General features: G+C 44.2%; 2 protein-coding genes across 2 annotated transcripts in view; both read right to left on the reverse strand.

Annotated features, from left to right (window-relative positions):
* The window catches only part of LOC123105610 (transcription elongation factor TFIIS), a 9,559-nt gene extending 4,947 nt beyond the window's left edge, over nt 1–4,612 (reverse strand). The window contains exons 1-5 of the mRNA XM_044527700.1: nt 4,271–4,612; nt 3,787–4,036; nt 3,380–3,461; nt 2,472–2,529; nt 2,222–2,304 (exon numbers count right to left, since the gene is read on the reverse strand). Coding sequence (XP_044383635.1) covers nt 2,222–2,304; nt 2,472–2,529; nt 3,380–3,461; nt 3,787–4,036; nt 4,271–4,532 — 735 coding nt within the window. The 5' untranslated portion in view covers nt 4,533–4,612. The remainder of the gene's footprint in view (nt 1–2,221; nt 2,305–2,471; nt 2,530–3,379; nt 3,462–3,786; nt 4,037–4,270) is intronic.
* A 518-nt stretch (nt 4,613–5,130) lies between these two features.
* On the reverse strand, nt 5,131–9,280 carry LOC123105611 (serine/threonine/tyrosine-protein kinase HT1). The gene is made up of 6 exons (XM_044527701.1): nt 8,511–9,280; nt 7,645–7,777; nt 7,325–7,520; nt 6,691–6,815; nt 6,291–6,449; nt 5,131–5,723 (listed from the first exon to the last, which is right to left on the reverse strand). Exons 1-6 carry the CDS (start codon nt 8,825–8,827, stop codon nt 5,409–5,411), a joined length of 1,245 nt encoding a protein of 414 aa, XP_044383636.1. The 5' UTR covers nt 8,828–9,280; the 3' UTR covers nt 5,131–5,408.
* Between the last annotated feature and the right edge of the window lie 9,686 nt (nt 9,281–18,966).

Genomic DNA, 18,966 nt, shown 5'->3' on the forward strand with positions numbered 1-18,966 from the left:
CCGACAATGAAGAAGACGGGGAGAAGGCGCTCGGCATGATCAAAAGAGGCGGGTCACGCGGGAGTACACATGTGCGCTCGAAAACTAAGCATGTCTAGACATACATGTGCGCTCAAAGTACATATGGGACTACCGCAAAAAAAGAGGCACGCCGACAAGATTAAAAGAGGCATGCCACACAGAACTATCGTGTGTGCCCTAAAACAACATTGTGTCTTACCTACTTAAGAAAAAAGAACCATTTTATCATTAATGCTTGTTTAACCAAACTCCCGTGTATTTGGTGTGCCATCTTCTTGCACCATGCTTACTTCCCCCTTTGATGTTGTGTTTTCTTATCCACGGCCCTTTTGTGGCACCGGGAATTAGCGGTGTGTTGAACCGTGGCTAGTGAAGCTACGGTAGACGGAACCGAACAAGGCATGGGTGACAAGCGAGGCATATAGGACCACCAAGAAAGAAAGAAAAAAGGAGGGGAAGACCTGCGGTGAAGAAGCCCAGGAGAAGGCACGCTGACAAGATCAAAAGAGGCCGGCCACGTGAGAGTACCCACCCATGTGCGCCCTAAAGCAGTGAAGCATGTCTTAACAACATATGCGACAATTTTGTTGTTTTTCGGTAAATGGCGCTTTTATTAAGACGATATTGTTCTTATACTTAAAAATGAACCATTTTGTACTGAATGCTTGTTTCACCAAACTCCTCTGTCGTTGGTTGCCCTTTGGTGGCACCTTGATTGCTTCCCCATTTGGAACCCAAGTGTAAATGACGCTTTTATTGAGACGGTGTCGTTCTTAGAAAAGAACCATTCATGTTGAATGCTTGCTTCACCAAAACTCCTATGTATTGGTTGTGCCCTTCGATTTCGCCATGCTTGCTTCCTCCTTTGATGTTGTATTTCCTTATCTAGGCCCTTGCGGTGGCACCGAGAGCTAGCTAATTGTGCAGCGAATCACGGCCCAAAACTACGGTAGAAGGAATCGAACGAAGCATGGGTGACAAGCGAGGCATATAGGACCACCGCAAAAAAAAAGCGAGGGGAGGACCGGCGGTGAAGAAGTCGGGGAGAAGGCACGCCGACAAGATCAAAAGAGGCGCGCCGGGCGGGAGTACCCACCCACGTGTGCCCTAAAACAAAGCATACACGACAATGTTGTTGTTTCCCAATAAATGGTGCTTTTATCAAGACAATGTTGTTCTTACTTTTAAAAAGAAGAACCATTTATCCTGAATGCTTGTTTCACCAAACTTTTGGGATGGTGGTTGCCCTTTGGTGGCACCATGATTGCTTCCCTCCTGTGATGTTGTGTTTCCTGATTTATCACAGCAGCCTGGATAAGGGTGTACTGGAATGGTAGTATTCTACAAAGCCTCACATCACAAGGACACTGACTGACACCACATGGTACCTAGTTGCTGCCACAGAAAGAAAAAGGAAAGGGAGAGGAGCACCATAAAGATTGACACTGTGATTGGCTACCAAAAAAGGATAATGTTCCTCACTCTACTGTTTGCCTCCTCCTGGAAACAGCAAAAGATGGGGGCCTGGAGATCTGATTCTGCTCTGATCTAAAACACCATGATGCAGCTTCTCAGTACATATCAGCAACTGCTTGTACTCAGCATGATCTGCTTTTGTACCTTCCAAGTCACAACCAGCTTGCGTTCTGGGAACTGTTGGAGGCCACCACAGGAGGCTCACCGCCGCCGCCGTCGACGAACTTCGCCAGCGAACGGTACTGCAGCTTCACGCTCTCCGCATTGTCCAAAGTCTTCACCACATACCTGCTCGACAACGGTACGTGTCACGCTTAGTTTCGAAAGATGATTGGGTGAACGAATAAAAGCTACTACCATCCATTCAAGCACTGTGCTGTCACCACCGCGACGCGCCCCACGAACCGCTCCGGGGTCCTCTTGTTTCCCTGATGGAAGTTTGTTCTGGTCATCATCGCGAATAGGAAAAGACTGGAGAAGAACAAAAGCATATATGCTTGGCAGAGTAAAGAGAGATAGAGATACCTACCTTGATTATCACCCGGTCGAAGACAGCGAAAGGATACTGGACACCTTTGCCTCTTGAAAGCTCGGCTGGATTCAGGTCATCGTTGCCACATTTGTCCTCATTTCACAGAGAGAACAGATTTAAGAACACCATGTAACACACGCACATGTCCAAGTTCGGAACTGGAATAATATAAGCTGAAAAAAAAGTGCATACCTGTTCAATGCGATCTCTTCTTCTTTTCAGTGTTTTTGCCGACTCTTCCTCGCGTCTAAATGCCTGGACTGCAAGGCCAAGAGCTGAAAACATGGCCAGCAAAAAGGGAACCCTTAGAGATCTTGGTGAAAACAGGACAGGAAGGAAGCAAAGAAATCCGGTATATATGACATGCACCGATTTCTGTGAGATAGCTGAAAGTAAACTTCAAAAATCATGGCGAAATAGCCTGGCAATTTTAAGTCCATACCCAGGTTTGGCCGAATGGAGTCCTCGGTAATTGGCTGACCACATTTACCACAAGCTTTCTGCATAGCAGGACAAAAACAATTCTCTGTTACTTTCACATGCACTTGAAGCTTCATAAAATCCTTCTGTTAGTAGGGTTGCAATATCACGTTGACCACCTTCCAGGATTGTCTCAAATTAATGTTCTACCTAGAAAATCAAAGCTTGCCTAATGTGGTTACCCATGCTGACAGAGCAAATGGATAACTATGAAATACCTCTAGTTTCTGTTTGGACAACACAATCTATAAATGGAAAAAATAAATGCAGTTGGAGAACTTTATTTATGATAACTAAGAAATACCTCTAGTTTTATTATATTGAGTGCACATCTTATATCTTTTCACCTAAAAGTAGTTGGGGAATGCGGAGGCCCTGACAGTAGAGTGCACTCCATTTATTCTAGAACAGTAGGACATGTGTAATCGATGCTTTACCTTGAAAGCAAAGTATGCCTAATGTGGTTACCCAAGCTGAGAGCAAATGGATAACCACGAAACACTTCTAGTTTCACTTAGGACAACACAATACATAAATGGAAATGAGAGTTTCATTCTATTGAATGCACATCCGCATATTGTTTTCACCAAAAAATTGTTGGTGGATGAGGAGGCCCCTACAGTAGAGTGCAGTCCTATTATTTCAAGAACAGTAACACATGTGTAAAAGGAAAACACTGTGCTTCAAAAGCACATCAAGTCAATTAGTATTTCAAAAAGAAGGAGCTATGATTAAAGGCAATCCTAACATTAAAACGAAGAGATGTAGCAACAAGCAGGAGGATACAGGATATCTAACTGCAAACTACACTGTAACAAACTAAGGAAAAAGTTTGGAAAACTATTACACAGCAAGGGTCGTTGGACAAACCATTCTGTAGATATGCTGCATCCCACTACTTCCATAAGAATGCCCACATGACAAAATCATTGCGTCGTCCATGAGAATACCTCTACAAATTCAGACACAGGAATATAAATGGATGAGATACTAGATTCTTTCCCCCCAGATATCATGTTCATTATTACCGCTACCAGACATGATATTTGGTGTTCGACAAATTCAGTGACATTTTGCATTTATATGAACTGGTGGGAAAATACCAAAAGCCTACAAAGCGGATAGAGCCGTAAAGGAATGGTTGAAAGTATGTTCAATATCAATATTGGAAGTTTGCATACAGTCAACAAAGAAGGTGAAACAGCTAACTAAACACCTAGCATCAAGCAAAAACTAAATTCTCAAGAGGATAGCAGTCATCTGCGGAGTCTACTCACGTCAACGGGTCGGACAGGTGTGCTCTGAGCAGGTCCCAGTAGCTAGACGCAGGGCCTCCCTCTCTTCTCCCAATGACCCCATACCCATCCTCCACCCTCATCTCCCTGGGAACAGAGCCAGGCTCTTCATCCCCTCGAGACGAAGCGCAGCCGTGTTGCTCGGTTCCGTGGTTGTACAGCTGCCATTGCTGCCCCTCTTGTATCTGCCTCACCCCATTCTCCCCATTCGTGACAGGCCGCCCAATTCCTGCTGCGTGAGCCAGCAAGCAAGCAACAGTGTCAGTGATCACCTTCATTCAGATAAATCAGATGATACACACGCAAAAATCCTAAATGGAGATATTTCGCTGCTTGGAGGGAGATCATGTTCATATGGAGATATATCTTAGCTTCAGATTTCTCACAAATTCAGCTCATCTCGTACTACCAGAAGCTGCATAGTAGTAGTACTAGCAATTTACAGGAGCAAGTTGGGTTGACTCACCTGGAGAGGAGTCGCGTCGCTGCAGCGAGCTGCGGGCCGCCAGCTCGGCATCCTGATCCTCCTCCTCATCGTCGTCGTCGTCGTCGTCGTCTTCGTCGAACTCGTCCATGGAGGCGCCGCCGTCGGAGTCGCCGCCGGGAGGGTGGTGGTGCCGGAGGAAAGGGACGGCGTCGCGGGCCGCGCCGGGGAAGGGCGAGAGCGGCCCCCTCGACGAGGAGGAGAGCGCGCGGTTGGCAGACCCCGGGCCCGGAGGAGACGCCATGGCGGCCGCGGAGCGCTCGGCGGGGTGGGGAGGGGTGCGGCCGTGCGGGGGAAGGTTTGCTGACCGGGACTGCAGTGCGCTGTGTGCTGGTAGAGTGGTAGCATCACCTCACCTGTGCTAGTTTCGTTTTCAAAAATGCTGAAATAATTTCACACAGAATTTGTAAAAGACACTAGTGATTTGAAATAACTTGAGTTTGGACATCTTTGTATTGTATAAGGTTCAAAAATGCTTCAATTTTTTTTGAGAGTTTTTAACTAAATTTTGAGAGTTAGTGTCAAAAACGCTCTTATACTATGGTACGGAGGGAGTATTTCTTAGTCCACTGGGATTGACAATTCATGGGCATTTATTCGTTTATATCCAACAAATATCAACTACTGCAAAAATTACAGATTCTGAGTAACTTTCTGTTCAGGGAAGAAATTGTGAGTAACTTGGTCAACCTACAAATTGGTATATTTTTTGTCAAGTTTGAAAATCCCAACAATGTAATCATTAAAATGTTAGCTCAAGAGTCAGTGATCAGTAACCATCTCCGAGATCCATTGATCAATCCCTATCAAGTCTGTTTGGATCACAGGATTGGCAAAGGGCAAAACTGAAAACAAGAGGGGATTGGATTGAGCTCAATGGCAGCATACAAAAGTTTATGGTAGAGCAGCCGCCAGCTATACATCACATAGCTTGCACAAGTTGCATTTCATCCTTTTTCGTCCGTATCATCAAAACACAAAACAAGCAAACTAAACCCTAGGCTAAACAAGATCCCTCTTCTTGTATCATCATCCCCACCACTGTATCATCATTAACCTAGGCTAACACCTTTACAGCACCAAGGAAAAACGTCTCAGGGGCATGATCGGCGGGCGCGGATCATGCCTTCCCATTGCTGCCGCCCTTCTTCGAGGCAAACAGATGGCGGACGACCGAGAGCTTGCTTGTCGCGCGGGAAACGATGGAGGAGACCGAGGAGCTCTTGCTGCTCAGCGATGACGTTGTGTCTTCCGACTCCGTCGTGTCCTCGTCTTGCTCCGAAGGGGGTGGTGGAGGGATCGTCGTGAGGAAAGCGTCCAGCATGCGGATGATCTGGCTGAAGCTGGGCCGCATCGCGGGGTCCTCGACCCAGCATGACTGCACAATGGACGCGAGCTCCTGGGGGGTGTCCTCAGGGAAAGCTGGGCGTACTTGCTGCCATTGTGGACAAGAGAAAATATGGGTAAGATTAGAGGATTCCAATGAAAATAGTGTCAAAAAATGGGGTCATCAAAAAAAAAGTTTATGCTCAAACATCCCTTGAAAAGGTAAAATAAACTATGACCAGTTCGTTTGTTGGTGTTAACAAGCGTTTCTTAGAAATTAACAGTGTCAAAAGTTACAGTGGTGTGTTCATAGAGTTGAAACCATGCATATGCAATGGAGCAGGTACCTATATGCTCCCATGAAAGCATAATATACAGAACAAAGCCTTTTATTCGCACAAATGCATGGCCATTTTGTCTCAAAATTTTGTTATCATTGACTCTTCAGGTAGTCAAGCGATTTCTTTAGCCAAGACTTCAAAACATCGACAGTACTGTTACTTTAGCAGTAGTAACAGTCTTGTCCAGTAAAGAGACATTACTAATGGCCTGCCAGTATAGACATGTGAAACAGGAGAGCTGTAACTCATTGAGAATCACGGGATTTTATAATTGCTAGACAACATTCTAGCAAGTGGTATCATTCTGTAACAAAATGATAGTCTCATATACTTACTTTAAAAGCAGCAGCATATGCAGCTTGTAGATTCGACATGCCTTCGAATGGCATTTTATTGGTCAGCAACTCCCAGAGGACGATGCCAAAGCTGTACACATCCACTTTATTTGTGTAGTGCTTTTTTTCACCACGTTGAAGTGTGACAGTGCTGTATAACTGCAAAAGCATAAGACAACGAGTCAGGTTTTGGAATCACAGAGATCGGTGCTAGAGCATCTGATTTCTCTTTGTATAGAAGGTCCCGAAATCAGTGAACTCTAGAAAATACAGCCAGGAAATTATCAAGTGGGCATACAAAGAGAAGTATAATTTCAAGCATCAACTCTAGATTTGTTCTGGCTTCAGTTCATAATTTATTAATGTTGACTAGCTAGTGCAGAAAAGAGTGATTTACAACCTCTGGGGCCATCCATCGGTATGTCCCAGTTTCAGCTGTCATCATTTCAGTCACAGTTTCCTCTCGTGCAAGTCCAAAATCAGTAAGCTTCAGCTTCTTACGGTTTGCAGTAAGCAACAGATTATCTGCGCACACAGAACATTTATTAGGACACTGTAAAAGCATTAACAGGGTGACAGAACAGCTTTGACAGAAAGGAACAAAACAACTACTGGAAGAACCTAGAAGGTAAAGCAAGTAAAAAAGAAGGGTAAGACTGAGAGGGCGAAAGAAACATATTGTGGCAGAAACATGAACGGGAATAAAGTGGATACCATGGATATGGAGACAGGAAAATTCAAGAATCAGATGCAGAAACATCTTACTGAAAATTTTAAATGATTAACTGGCCAAGATGCTTTTCTTTCAATGCACATGCTCTTGCCTTTGACACAGAAATATATGCCTGATACAATTTCTTAGCTTTGAACATTAAAGCATATATGTGTACCCATGTTTTGGCATCTTCCAAAAAATCTTGGTAAATATGCCACCCGGTATTGGCTACACCAACATACAAGCAACTTACTGTGTACAATAAAGGAAAAAAAATGGAGATGCAACAGGAAAAGTAAAACAGTCCAAGCACACATACCAGGTTTCAGGTCTCTGTGTATTATTCCATTGGCATGTAAACATTCCATTGCACGAGCTATGTTGAGTGCATAGCCTAATGCAGTATGCATATCTAGTTGGCTGGGCCGGATGCTGTTCAAGTAATTTTTCAGCGACATCCCTGGTAGCAGCTCACTCACAATCACCATCAATGGTTCCTTGCAGGCTCCAATGAACTACAGAAGTGCAGAATTTTTTTGTGAGAAAAAGGTCACAAGAAAACTGATGGTTTCAGTTAGTTATATGGCTATGCAAAAATCGGATTAGGCACAGTAATGTGCCATTCAGGCAAGGATGTACCTTGACAAGATTATCATGTTTCACTTTACACATCATATTTACTTCTCGGATGAAACGATCTTCAAGTGTTACTTTTTCTTCGGGGGTACTGCCACTGTTGAGAACTTTTATGGCTACAATCTGATCACCATACCTATTTGAAAACAGACATACAAACTAGTTAATTACTGATGCAAGCCAGCAAGAGTAAGAGTATCCACATGGACAAAGCAAAACCACAACATATAGAATATAATTAAACAGCATAGGTTTCTCCTTGGGGGGACAAGAATGTCAGGCTGACAGCTCAACTTGTGAGAACATCAACAATTAACAGCAGAATGAAAATGGTTTTATTTTTTAATATACACCCGTGTTGTACACTGAAACATAAACAAATTTGAGAATGGACTCTTTGCAAGTACTAGAACAAGACGCAAACTAAAACAAATTTCAGAATCCTTGACCATAGCAGGAATAGCAGATATCTGCAACATGCTGGCATGGCTAAATTAAGCACAAAATATATCAGATTATTGGAGGTACTACTGCCGTCGGTTAAATGGGAAACCCTAAAGCGGCTCTCAAGCAAATTATGCAATTTTGCTGATTGCTGTGTAGGTATGTACACCTTGTGCATTCAGGCACAGTTGGGGGTGAACAAATTAAAATCATACCAACTCTTACCCCCTACTCCGTTGATACATAACTCCTGGACTTTTTGCAATAGCACCCATTAGTTTGGATTGGACAGCTGCTAGTACTAAAGCTGAGGAACATAAATTCAAATCTGGCTGGGGCAGTTGATGCAAGTACTGCCGACCTTCGGCTGAAACATGTATGAAGCACTATGCACGGGTTATTGTCATAAAGGTTCATCCACTTACTTGCCCTTGTAGACCTTGCCGTGGGCGCCCTCCCCAATCTTGGATCCGACGAACAGCATCTTGGGATCGACCAGCAGCTTCCTGTCAATCCAGGACCCCGGCGGCGACGTGGCGTCGGAGCACCGCGCGGGCTCCACCGAGTCGTCGGCCGCGACCTTGCTCGGCCGCGACCGCCCGAACCCCTCGCTGCCGCCGTCCCTGCACCCGTCGCTGCCGCAGCTCATGGTGTCCGGCCGCACGCGATGCGACGCCGCCGCCGCGGAGGGGACGACCGTGTCGGGGTCGGCGAACTTGCAGCCGCAGGTCAGCCGATGCATTAACACGAGCACCCCGCGCGCGCGCCCCGACGACCGGGGCCCCGGCAGCTCGCGCGGCCCACGCTCATGGAAAAATCGGCGAGGCCTTCAGCCGCAGCCCGAACCCGCGGCGGACAAGAGACCGCTCCAGAGCACCAATCGCCTCGGGAAGCCCCCGCTCGCGCCGCGAAAAATCAGGGGAAAACCTTGGATAACCGGAGGAAATCAATGGCCGATTCGTGCCCGAGAATCGAGCGGAAAAGCCGCAATTTTGAGCTCGAAAAGGGGGGAGGAATCCGCGGGGCTGCGGCGTGCCGCGTGGAGATGGCTATGGGCGGAGAGGAGGCGGAAACCCTAGGGCTGGAGAGACGCGGTCGGGGCGGAGGGGGTCGCTTCGGCGTGCGGCTGGGGGGTCGCCGTCGCGGCGGTGGTGGAGGGGGGAGGGAGGAAGGAAGGGGAGGGGAAGGTATCGTCGGGGTGAGCAGAGCCGCAGTGGGCAGAAACTTTATAGGCGCGGGGTATAAAGCAGCGAGGAAGTTGGTGGGCGAAATGCCATGCGTCCCCCCGTGTGTACCACGGGATGCGCCCGCCCCCATGCCCCCCAAAAATATCTCTCCCCTCTCTCACAAGGCCTCCACCATGGTCCTCCTATAGGCTCTCGTGCAGCCCCCACCATTGATCAAAAGATCTTCTTTTCCCCCGGGAATTGAGATCCAAATCTTCTTAGAATTGGTTTTGTTGTGTTGATTGTTGTGTGATGTGTTTGTCGAGTAATGGCGATGCATTTGTGTGTAGATCGGTCGGGATTCGCCGTTTGAGGTGTGTGATATGCTCGTTGAGTAATGGCGGTGCGGTTTATGCGTTTGCTTGTGTGATATGTATACGTTGAGTAACGGCGATGCATTTGTGCGTAGATCGGTCGAGTATTTGCTTACGCGATATGTATCTGTCGAGTAACTACGATGCATTTACACATAGACCAGTCGAAATCCACCATTTCACATGTGTGAGATATTCGTGAAGTAGTGGTGATTTATTTTACACATCTACTTATGTGATATGTGTTAGTTGAGTAATGGCGATGTAATTATATGCAGACCAATCCAAATCCACCTCCCGACGTGCGTGGTCTGTTATTTGAATGCTGATGTATTTTATGTATTTGCTTATGTGATGTATTTTGTCGAGTAGCGATGATGCATTTACGTCATGATTGATCAAAGTTCACTACTTAACTTATGTGATATATTCGCCAATTAGTGGCGATGTATTTATATCTTGCTTTGTGTGATTTGTGTTTGCCCAGTAATAGCGATGCATTTCTATGTAGATCAATCAAAATTCACCACTTCATGTATGTGATATATTTTGCCGGGTAATGGCGGTGTGTGTATATCTTTTGCTTATGTGATACATATCCGTCGAGTAACTGCAATTTATTTATATATAGATCGATGAGAAATCGCCACTGCCTGAGGATATTAGTACGTGTGTCATTAATTGGTGCTAGCGCTATGTGTGTCTCCTCTTGGGGTCGGATACTGACGATGGATCTGTGGCTTGTGGCATGTGGTCATGTGGACACGACGAGACAACTATTATGGATATAGGAAGCACTGTGTATTTTTCTGCAATGGTGATGACATCGGGTATGTCGTGTTTGTCAAGGGCCCGATAGCCGGCTACTACGTGTGTACTAGCCCCCCCCCCCCTCTTTCAGTACCGCACGACATGTAGCGGTTGTAGCGTGGTTGACCGGGTGGAGACAATGATCGGTGGTGGGCAGCCCAGCTGCGTTTGACATGTTTGAAGGACACCTTGTATACTTCTCTACTCTCCGGCAAAGCTTGTCGTAGAAAATCATCGGTGTAGGGGGGCGTGTGGCCGTTTGATTAGGCCCTCTTTGGATTGCAACAAATTGTAGGTTTTCGATCCTCTAAAAAAATCTAAGGATTGCCTTTGGATCAAAGGAATGACGTCACACAAATTCATATGAATTGGAATCCTATGCATCAACTCATGTAGGAATTTGAACATCCACTCAACCCTCCTTTTCTAGACTCAATGGCGTAGGATTGAGGCCCTTCTTCGGTGTTTCATCTAAATGACTGTTCTTGCAGTTTTCATGTGCCTCGTAATCTTGTGTTATGCAGCGTCAACCCACCCTATGTCATGTGTGTTTTCTATTCTTGTGTTTGACAACCCCGGGATCAAAGAGGCATCTAGACGTTGGGCCGGCTTAGAGGGTGTTTGGTTGCAAGGGATTAGACTTTTTTTTAGTCTGGGAGACTAAAGAAAAAAATCCCTCCAATAAAGTCTTTTTTTAGTCCCCTTATTTGATTACATAGAAACTAAAATGGACTTTTTCCAGTCTAGTTCATGTAAACAAACATGGCCTTAGTATCTCGGAGACACTCATAGAGATAGGGCGTGTGTATATGCATTCATAAAGGTGGGTCGTGTGTTTATGAGCATTTCTGATTGTACTCCTATTTATAATAATAATAATAAAATGATGCCGCGAGGGTTTTTGTCGGGCGGTCGTCTCCGGTGGTGGTGAAGTGAAGGTGGAGTGTTGAGTAGTAGTAGGAGCGGGCGGGGGACACTTGGACGGTGGACGATTAGCCAAATCCGCTGGGCAGCAAATAAACTACTCAAAGTTTTTTATTTTATTTTTGCTGTTATTATCTACGGGGTGAGTGGGCGCATTTGACTGGACTGGATTGGGTGGTGGAGGGGAAGGCCCGGGGCGGGCCCAGGAGGACGTGGGGGCCGCGACTCGATCCATTTCGGTTCGTTTCAGCCTCGTGCTCCCCTGTGCGCCGGGCCCCGCGCTTCGCCCTCTCTCTCTCCTCTCCTGTGGCAGTTGGCGGACGAGCGAAAGAATATGCAGCGGCAGCGCGCTCACGCGGCGGCATCTATCCGCTCCACGGCATCGATCGCCTTCTTTATTCCTCCCCCGCCACCGCCCCGGCGCGTGCCGCTCGCGGCCGCGTCGCACGGCCTCACCTCCAAGCGCTGTCCCCTTCCTTCCGCCGCCGTCGTCGTCGCCGTGCGCGCCGGCCCGGCGAGTCCGTCCGAGCGTGGCCAGGCCGCCTCACTTGACCGCCCTGAAACCGTAGAGGGAGGACCCTCCCGCCCCCCTGGGGCCGGTGGCACCATGCTTCCTTCTCCATCGCCATCACCGGCCACGCCGGCCACCACAGCCTGTACTACTATGTACCGAGGTCCCGGAGGGAAATTCGCCGTACCGATGGATGCTGCGCAGACTCTACTATATCTTCTTCGCCGCCGACGAGGAACACGTGCCGCCGTGCGGGGGGGCATTGTAAAGATGTACACGAGCAGGCAGTTGATGGCGTCGGTCGTCGCGCGCCGAGGTCGCCGGGAGAAGAAGAAAAAGGGAGCCTCCGGTGCGTGCCTCGCACGGCCAGCAGGGGGCGTCAGTTTTCGCGCCGGAGGGAGACGCGAGACGTTGACCCCTCGGCCCTTCTCTTTCTTCTCGTGCAAGGTCACGTCGCCGGTGGTTAACTAGCCAACAACTCTGCTGCCTTGTCGATAGGCTCTACGGTGTCCCGGCGGTGAGGATTCAAGGAGTTTCCTTTTCTATAAACGTCGAGTAGAATATTAACATGGAGCCTTGTGTTGACAAAGTCAACACGCACATGGACTTCGACGTGCACATCCCTTCCCACTTGAAGAGTGAAAATGTAAACCTGCCCAAGGTCTGCTACTGATGCCTATGACATGTGGATCCAACAGGTGGCCTATAATTTTTTGGTTCTTGGACGGATTCTTACATATGCTTGCATGAATTTATCATCACATGAGTAGCGGAAATTCAATGAAATTCGTACTCTCTCAAATGGATGTATCTAGCATTAACTTGATACTAGATAGATCCATTTGAGGGACAGGCTTGGGACAAGCTTTTTCAGACGGAGTGAGTACATAATAACTTGATGCACACAAGTTTTGGAGTAATTTTACCACGAGAGCATGGATCACATGAAATAATTTCCATGTACGTGCCGCTATTTCAATTTCTTTTTACATTCAATCAATACAGCAGAACCCCCCTTCCGTCTGAGAATCATCATGCCCGCAATCCTATTAAATCCTATCCTTAGATAACCTGAATGAATATACACATGTTAACAGGCCAATGGAGGGGCATGCACTGCAAGCGTCCTTGAAACATCTAGGAGGTGTAAACTTGAGAAAGATCAAATGAAGCACCGAACTAACGGTCCAACCGGTGAAATCTTGAACTGGTAGGGTCTCCGATTCGATCACCGTCAGTTTTTACAAAACTATGATCGGATGCCGAGTCTACAACCTCATATAAGATGAAAAAAGTTTGCTCCTGTAGAAATTAGTTTTAAGATTGAAAAGCACATAAAGGTACCTTGAGGTTTCTTGCTTTATCCAAATCCTGGCATGTTCCTGGCAAAACGGAGGAGAGTCCACTTGAAGCGCCCATGAAATGTTTAGAGGGTGCAAACTTGGAAAAGATAAAGAAATTAATCAATAAGAAATCACATTTTCAAAACAAATTCTAAAAAATAAGTTCCTGCGGAAAGTGGTGAATGGTGGACATACTTCTCTCTTCAGGATCATGTCACATTCTTGCGAAGCATCGACGGTGTGGTATTACCTCTTTCCTACTTCTCCATGTTTTACATGAATTCTTTTCTTTCTTGAGAAACTCTTGCTCCTACATGCAACTTTGATTAACAATATTCTCAAAATGCATGAATGAAAAAAAAATGTAGAACAAGAGTGTTATGTCATCTTGAATCCCACATAAATAAAAAAGTACATGAATTTGGATGAAGGAGTGTTTGATAGAACATAAAAAACAAAAGAATTCTATGAAGAGGTTTGAGTGGATGGGAATTTTCCTTCAAATAGAGTGCAATTAACCCTATGGAAAAATATTTAAGGATTCCAATCATGTGAATCAAACTACCCACGTTGATTCTAAGGATCCAAAATCATCAAAAATCGTGTGAAATTCCTTTGAATCAAAGGAACCCTAAAAAAATTCTGAGGATTTTTTCCATTTTTCTAGAAACTTCCATTTCTATTTTCAATAGGGCGTAATCCCCCTTTTGACCGAGAATTAACATGCCCACTATCCTATTTAATCCCATCATTAGATAAACCAAATGAATAAAGATATGTTGTAAGGCTAATGGATGTGCATGCACTTGAAGCATCCTCGAAATGTTTTGGAGGTGTAAACTTGAGAAAGATCAAGTGAAATAGTGAACTAACGGTCCAACTGGTGAAAACTTGAACCAATAGGGTCACCGATTTGATCGCCGGTCTGTTTTTCAAGATTATGCTCGAATGCCGAGTCTACAGCCTAATAGAAGGTGAAAAATTCGCTCTTACAGAAATTAATTTTAAGATCGAAAAGCGCATAAAAGCCGCTCAAGGTTTCTTGCTTTATCCAAGTTAAGGTCTTTTTCTGGCAAATGAAGGAGCGTGCACTGAAGCATCCATGAAACATTTAGGGGGTGCAAACTTGGAAAGATAAAAAATTCCATCAAAAGGAAATCAAATTTTCAAAAAATATCTGAAAAATAAGTCCATACAAAAAGTGGCGAATGGTGCACATAGCTTCTCCATATTCTTGTGAAGCATCCGCAGTGTGGTATTATCTTTTTCCTACGTCTCCATGTTTTTTACAGGAATCCTTTTCTTTCTCGAGAAACTCTTGCTCTACAGGCCTCTTTGATTCACATTAGTAAAAATGCAGAATTAGAGTGCTATGTCATCTTGAAACCCACAAGAATAAAAAAAACTACATGATTTTTTTTTTTTTTTGCGGGTGAAAAAACTACATGAATTTGGATGAAGGTGTGTTTGATAGCACACAAAAACAAAAGAATTATACAAAGAGGTTTGAGTGGATGGATTTTTTTCCCTTCAAATAGAGTACAAATTAATCCTATGAAAAAAACTACCCACGTACTTTAGACGGTAAGGATCCAAATTCTTCAAAAATCCTGTGAAATTCATTTGAATCAAAGGAACCCTCAATATTTTTCTGAGAATTTTTTTGCCTTTTTCTAGAAACTTCTGCTCCTACATGTGTACCACGTGGAAACTATTATGCCATCCCGAATCCTCGGTCCCACGCTTCAATTGTCGTCTAATCAGAACGTCACTTGCGTTGCCATGGAAAGTCAAAGGAGTAGTTAAATTAGTGTTTTGCAATGAGTGAAAGTCTAAGCTAAGCTAGCTTTACCTAACGCTTGCACAGCGACCACCGGTTCGATCCACACCCCCTACAAACCATAATAAACAAGCTAATGGCCTGTTCACGTGGATTGCCTTTAAAAGTCCAGTGTAGTAGCGTGTTTTAGCTAAAGTACGTCCAAATTATTGATGAAATCCAGCCACTCGGCCAGTGGGAATTTAGTTGGTTACAAGGATCCTTTTTGGGGATGCACCGTGGTACTAGTGTTGCTGATGAATGGCCACATGCATGCACACGTGATGCTAGTTAAGACTTAAGATAGGTAGGTAAACACAAATAATACGTCCTAATTAGAGCTTATTTAGGAGGTAATAATAGATCAGAACTACTTAAATTTAAATTAAAACCACGACGAGTAATTTGAAACGGAGGGAGTATAAGAAATGGTGACAGAGGGAATCACATCATCTAGCACACCTATCTATCAGCCACAATAGTGTCGTGACTTGTGAGTGAGTGACCCAAGATGGACCAAGAACCGTGAAGCAATGCATATGGGACCGAGCATGATCGCATCATTGCTCCCAATAATTGTGCTCCTCCTCCTGTCCCCTAAAAAAAGTTAGCTCGTTCTGTTGTGCTTTTTAATTTTTGTTCTTTAGGAACAAAACAACACTGTGGCGATTGCACTAGCTTTCATCATTCACGAAAAAAAGGAGGAGCAATAGCTAGAAGATCCATTGAATCGGACAAACCCCCCTGCCAAATGAATATGTGGAGGTCGCTTTTGATTGCTCTTGTCACCTTGTGTCTTTAGCTATAGCTCTCCTCTCATCACAATTTTAACATATTCATCACTCTCTTGCTATGTCATTCGTTTTGTATGTATCAAAACTTATCTCCCGTTCTTCTTAGGGCCTGTTTGGTTCCAAACAAGTCACCAATTTATAAGTCGAAAAGTAAAAAAAATTGACTTATTTTGCCAAACAGACCCAACTTATAAGTCACCCCAACTTATAAGTCATAAGTTGTTTCACCCCACTTAAAACTTACAAGTCATCCCCTTTTGTGTGGTCCCACCATATTTACATAAAAAAACAAGGTGAAAATATGCGGTGAGGTGATTTATAAGTCAGATGACAACCAAACAGGCGTAACTTATAAGTCATTGGTTTTAAGTCACCTGACTTATAAGTTAGGTGACTTATTGGAACCAAACAGGTCCTTAATTCAGAGCTTGTTTGGAACCTGTGAGCTAGCTTCAGGAGAGATGTTTCAGTTCCCTGCATGATTGGAGGAATTTTTCGTATCTCGATGGCTTTTCATGGGTATGTATGTATGTATGTTGTGTACGTGTATAGTGGACAGAAAGCTTGTGGGTTAAAGAAGCAAGCTGCGGTGTGGTAGCAGGTCGCTGTCCTTCACCGGTTCACCGGCGTATCTTTCACAGGGCGTACGCAGAGATCATGTGTGTCACGCACGCACCTCGCCTGTACTTTTCATTGCTTCCCGGTGTTGCGACTAGGTGAGGTGAGGTGAGGTGGGAGTGCGGCGTCAACAACGACTTGTTGCGCCCTGCGCGCGTCACGCCGTGTGTGCCTCGCACTATTGCTATTGGGCCTCTTCTTCTTTTTTATCTCCTAGCTGAGAGCGAGCTGTTGCTTTGGTTGAGCACTTGAGCTCACTGGCGTCTGGTCTAGACGGGCAGTGCTTTGCCACTTGGGTTGATGTGTGGAGCATCATGATGGGTTGGGGCGCCACTTGTAATCCGCCGTCTCGATCATTTTGCACGCTTTTTGTCCCGGCTTTCAAGTCCTTTTTTTGAGTGAATTGAATATACATCATACCAATTGCCGAGGAAATAAGTACGACAAACAAGATGCCGACAAATTTTGGTTTTGGACTAGAACACGATTTTGCCCGTAGGAAGACGCCGAGGCTGTCAGAAGGAAGAACAATTTAATTCATTTTTCTCTCTTTAGAGAAGCATCCTTTTACTGAAATGAAATCAGATGACACTAGGAGAAGAAGGGGAACGGATGGACCTTCCCGCTGTAATTTCATCTGCCTATGAAGATGGAGTCCATAATTATTTGATGTTATTTCCAAGGTTGGAAATATAGCCACGCGGCGACTATATCTTGCTTCACACGAGAAGGAAATATCACTCGCGTTAAGCGGCTACAGTAACGAGCCGACCCATTAGCGCATACTAAAATAGAAGAGATAGGAAGAAAAAACGACCTCCCACGGAATCGATCCCAAGTCGACTGGGTAGTTGCGCAGAGGTCGGCCCGTGGTAACAGAGGAGGCGCGGCCTTGCGTTCTTATTTTTTGTTTCTTCTCTGGTTTTCTTACTTCTTCTTCAATTTTCTTTGGTTTTCTTTTTCGTCGTTGTACTTTGATTTTTTTTGTTTCTCTTTATTCTTTCATGTTTTTATCTGTTTTTGTTTTCTTTCTCATTTTCTTTGTCTTTTTTTATTTCTTAGTTTTCATTTTTTTTTGTTTTTCTTTGTTTCTTAACCGGTTTTCATTTTTCCATTCTTTTTGCATTTGTTTCTTCATTTTTTTCCTTTGGTTTCTTTTTCGGTTTTCATCTGGTTTTTTGATTTTATTTCTTTTTCTTTTGATTACCATTCTAGATTTTTCATATACGTCAAGAATGTATTTAAATACACATTGAACATTTTTCAAAGACGAGTTTAATTTTTTTTTCTACACACATTTTTCAAACGCCTGGTCAACATTTTTTCTATACACACTTTTAAACATTTTTAAAAAAGCCTAATTAACATTTTTTCAATTACAATATTAACATATTTTTTAACACATGGTCAACAATTTTTCATGCACATTCGATAGTTTTTAAATGCTACCATGCGACATGCGTGGTAAAAGTAATCTGAAATTGATGATTTTTTAAATGCTTGATTAATTCTTTTCAAATGCAATACTAACATTTTTAATACATAGTCAACATTATATATATACATTTAAAATTTTCAAATGTTTGATTAACATTTTACAAATACAAATTTAACATTTTTTAATACAATACAAGATTAATTTTTTAATCATTGTCAACATTTTTTCTATACGCTCGTCTCATATTGATGGATAAAGATGCGAACCCTTTGCCAAGGAATAAGAGTGCTCTTGGAAAAGGCGAGGACTGAAATGAGAAAGGAAGGAGTTCGGCAAGATGACTTCGGATCACACGTGAAAGTGCTTCGAAAGGTGTCAGCAGGTGCGCGGAGCCGGAGCCGAAAATGAGTGGAAGAGCTGCTCGGTCAAAGGCATTCTCTCAAATAGCAAAGGCAAGATGGAAAAGCATCCTTGTTTCGATACTGGATTCAACTTGTCGAGACTTCTGCTCGTAACGGCACTCACTGGATCAAATCAAAGGACTCGGTTTCTGCTCCTCGGCAAAGGTGGGCGATTTTGACTCGCTTCTCGCGCTCGCCGTTTCAAGGTGAAGATCTTAACATTTTTCAAGTGCTTGATTAACATTTTAAAAATACTTGTAACATTTTTTCCAATGCTTGATTAAAAAATTTTAAATACACGGTCAACTTTTTTTGACACATGTTGTATTTTTAAGTATTTTTTGTATAAACACTTTCTTTATACACATTCAATATTTTTCAAATACTTGGTTGTTGTTTTTTCGTATTTTTAAGTATTTTTATAATATATTTAATTAGAATATTTGCAAGTATAAATGAAAGTAAAAAAATGAAAACGAAAGCAAAACACATGAAAAATAAATAAAGAAAAGAGGCCATGGCCTCCCATGCAGCTGGGTCGGCCCATCTAGGGCACACCCGACGTGGGGCTTCCCTCTGTGTCGTTAGAAGCGAGACATAAGGACGCCCATATAGCCACTGTAATTATCGTTGATGATGGGCTGAACATTGGAGGATATGCTAGGGTTTCCTTCGCCATGACC

Source organism: Triticum aestivum, chromosome 5A (assembly GCF_018294505.1).
Source record: "Triticum aestivum cultivar Chinese Spring chromosome 5A, IWGSC CS RefSeq v2.1, whole genome shotgun sequence".
Lineage (NCBI taxonomy): Eukaryota > Viridiplantae > Streptophyta > Magnoliopsida > Poales > Poaceae > Triticum > Triticum aestivum.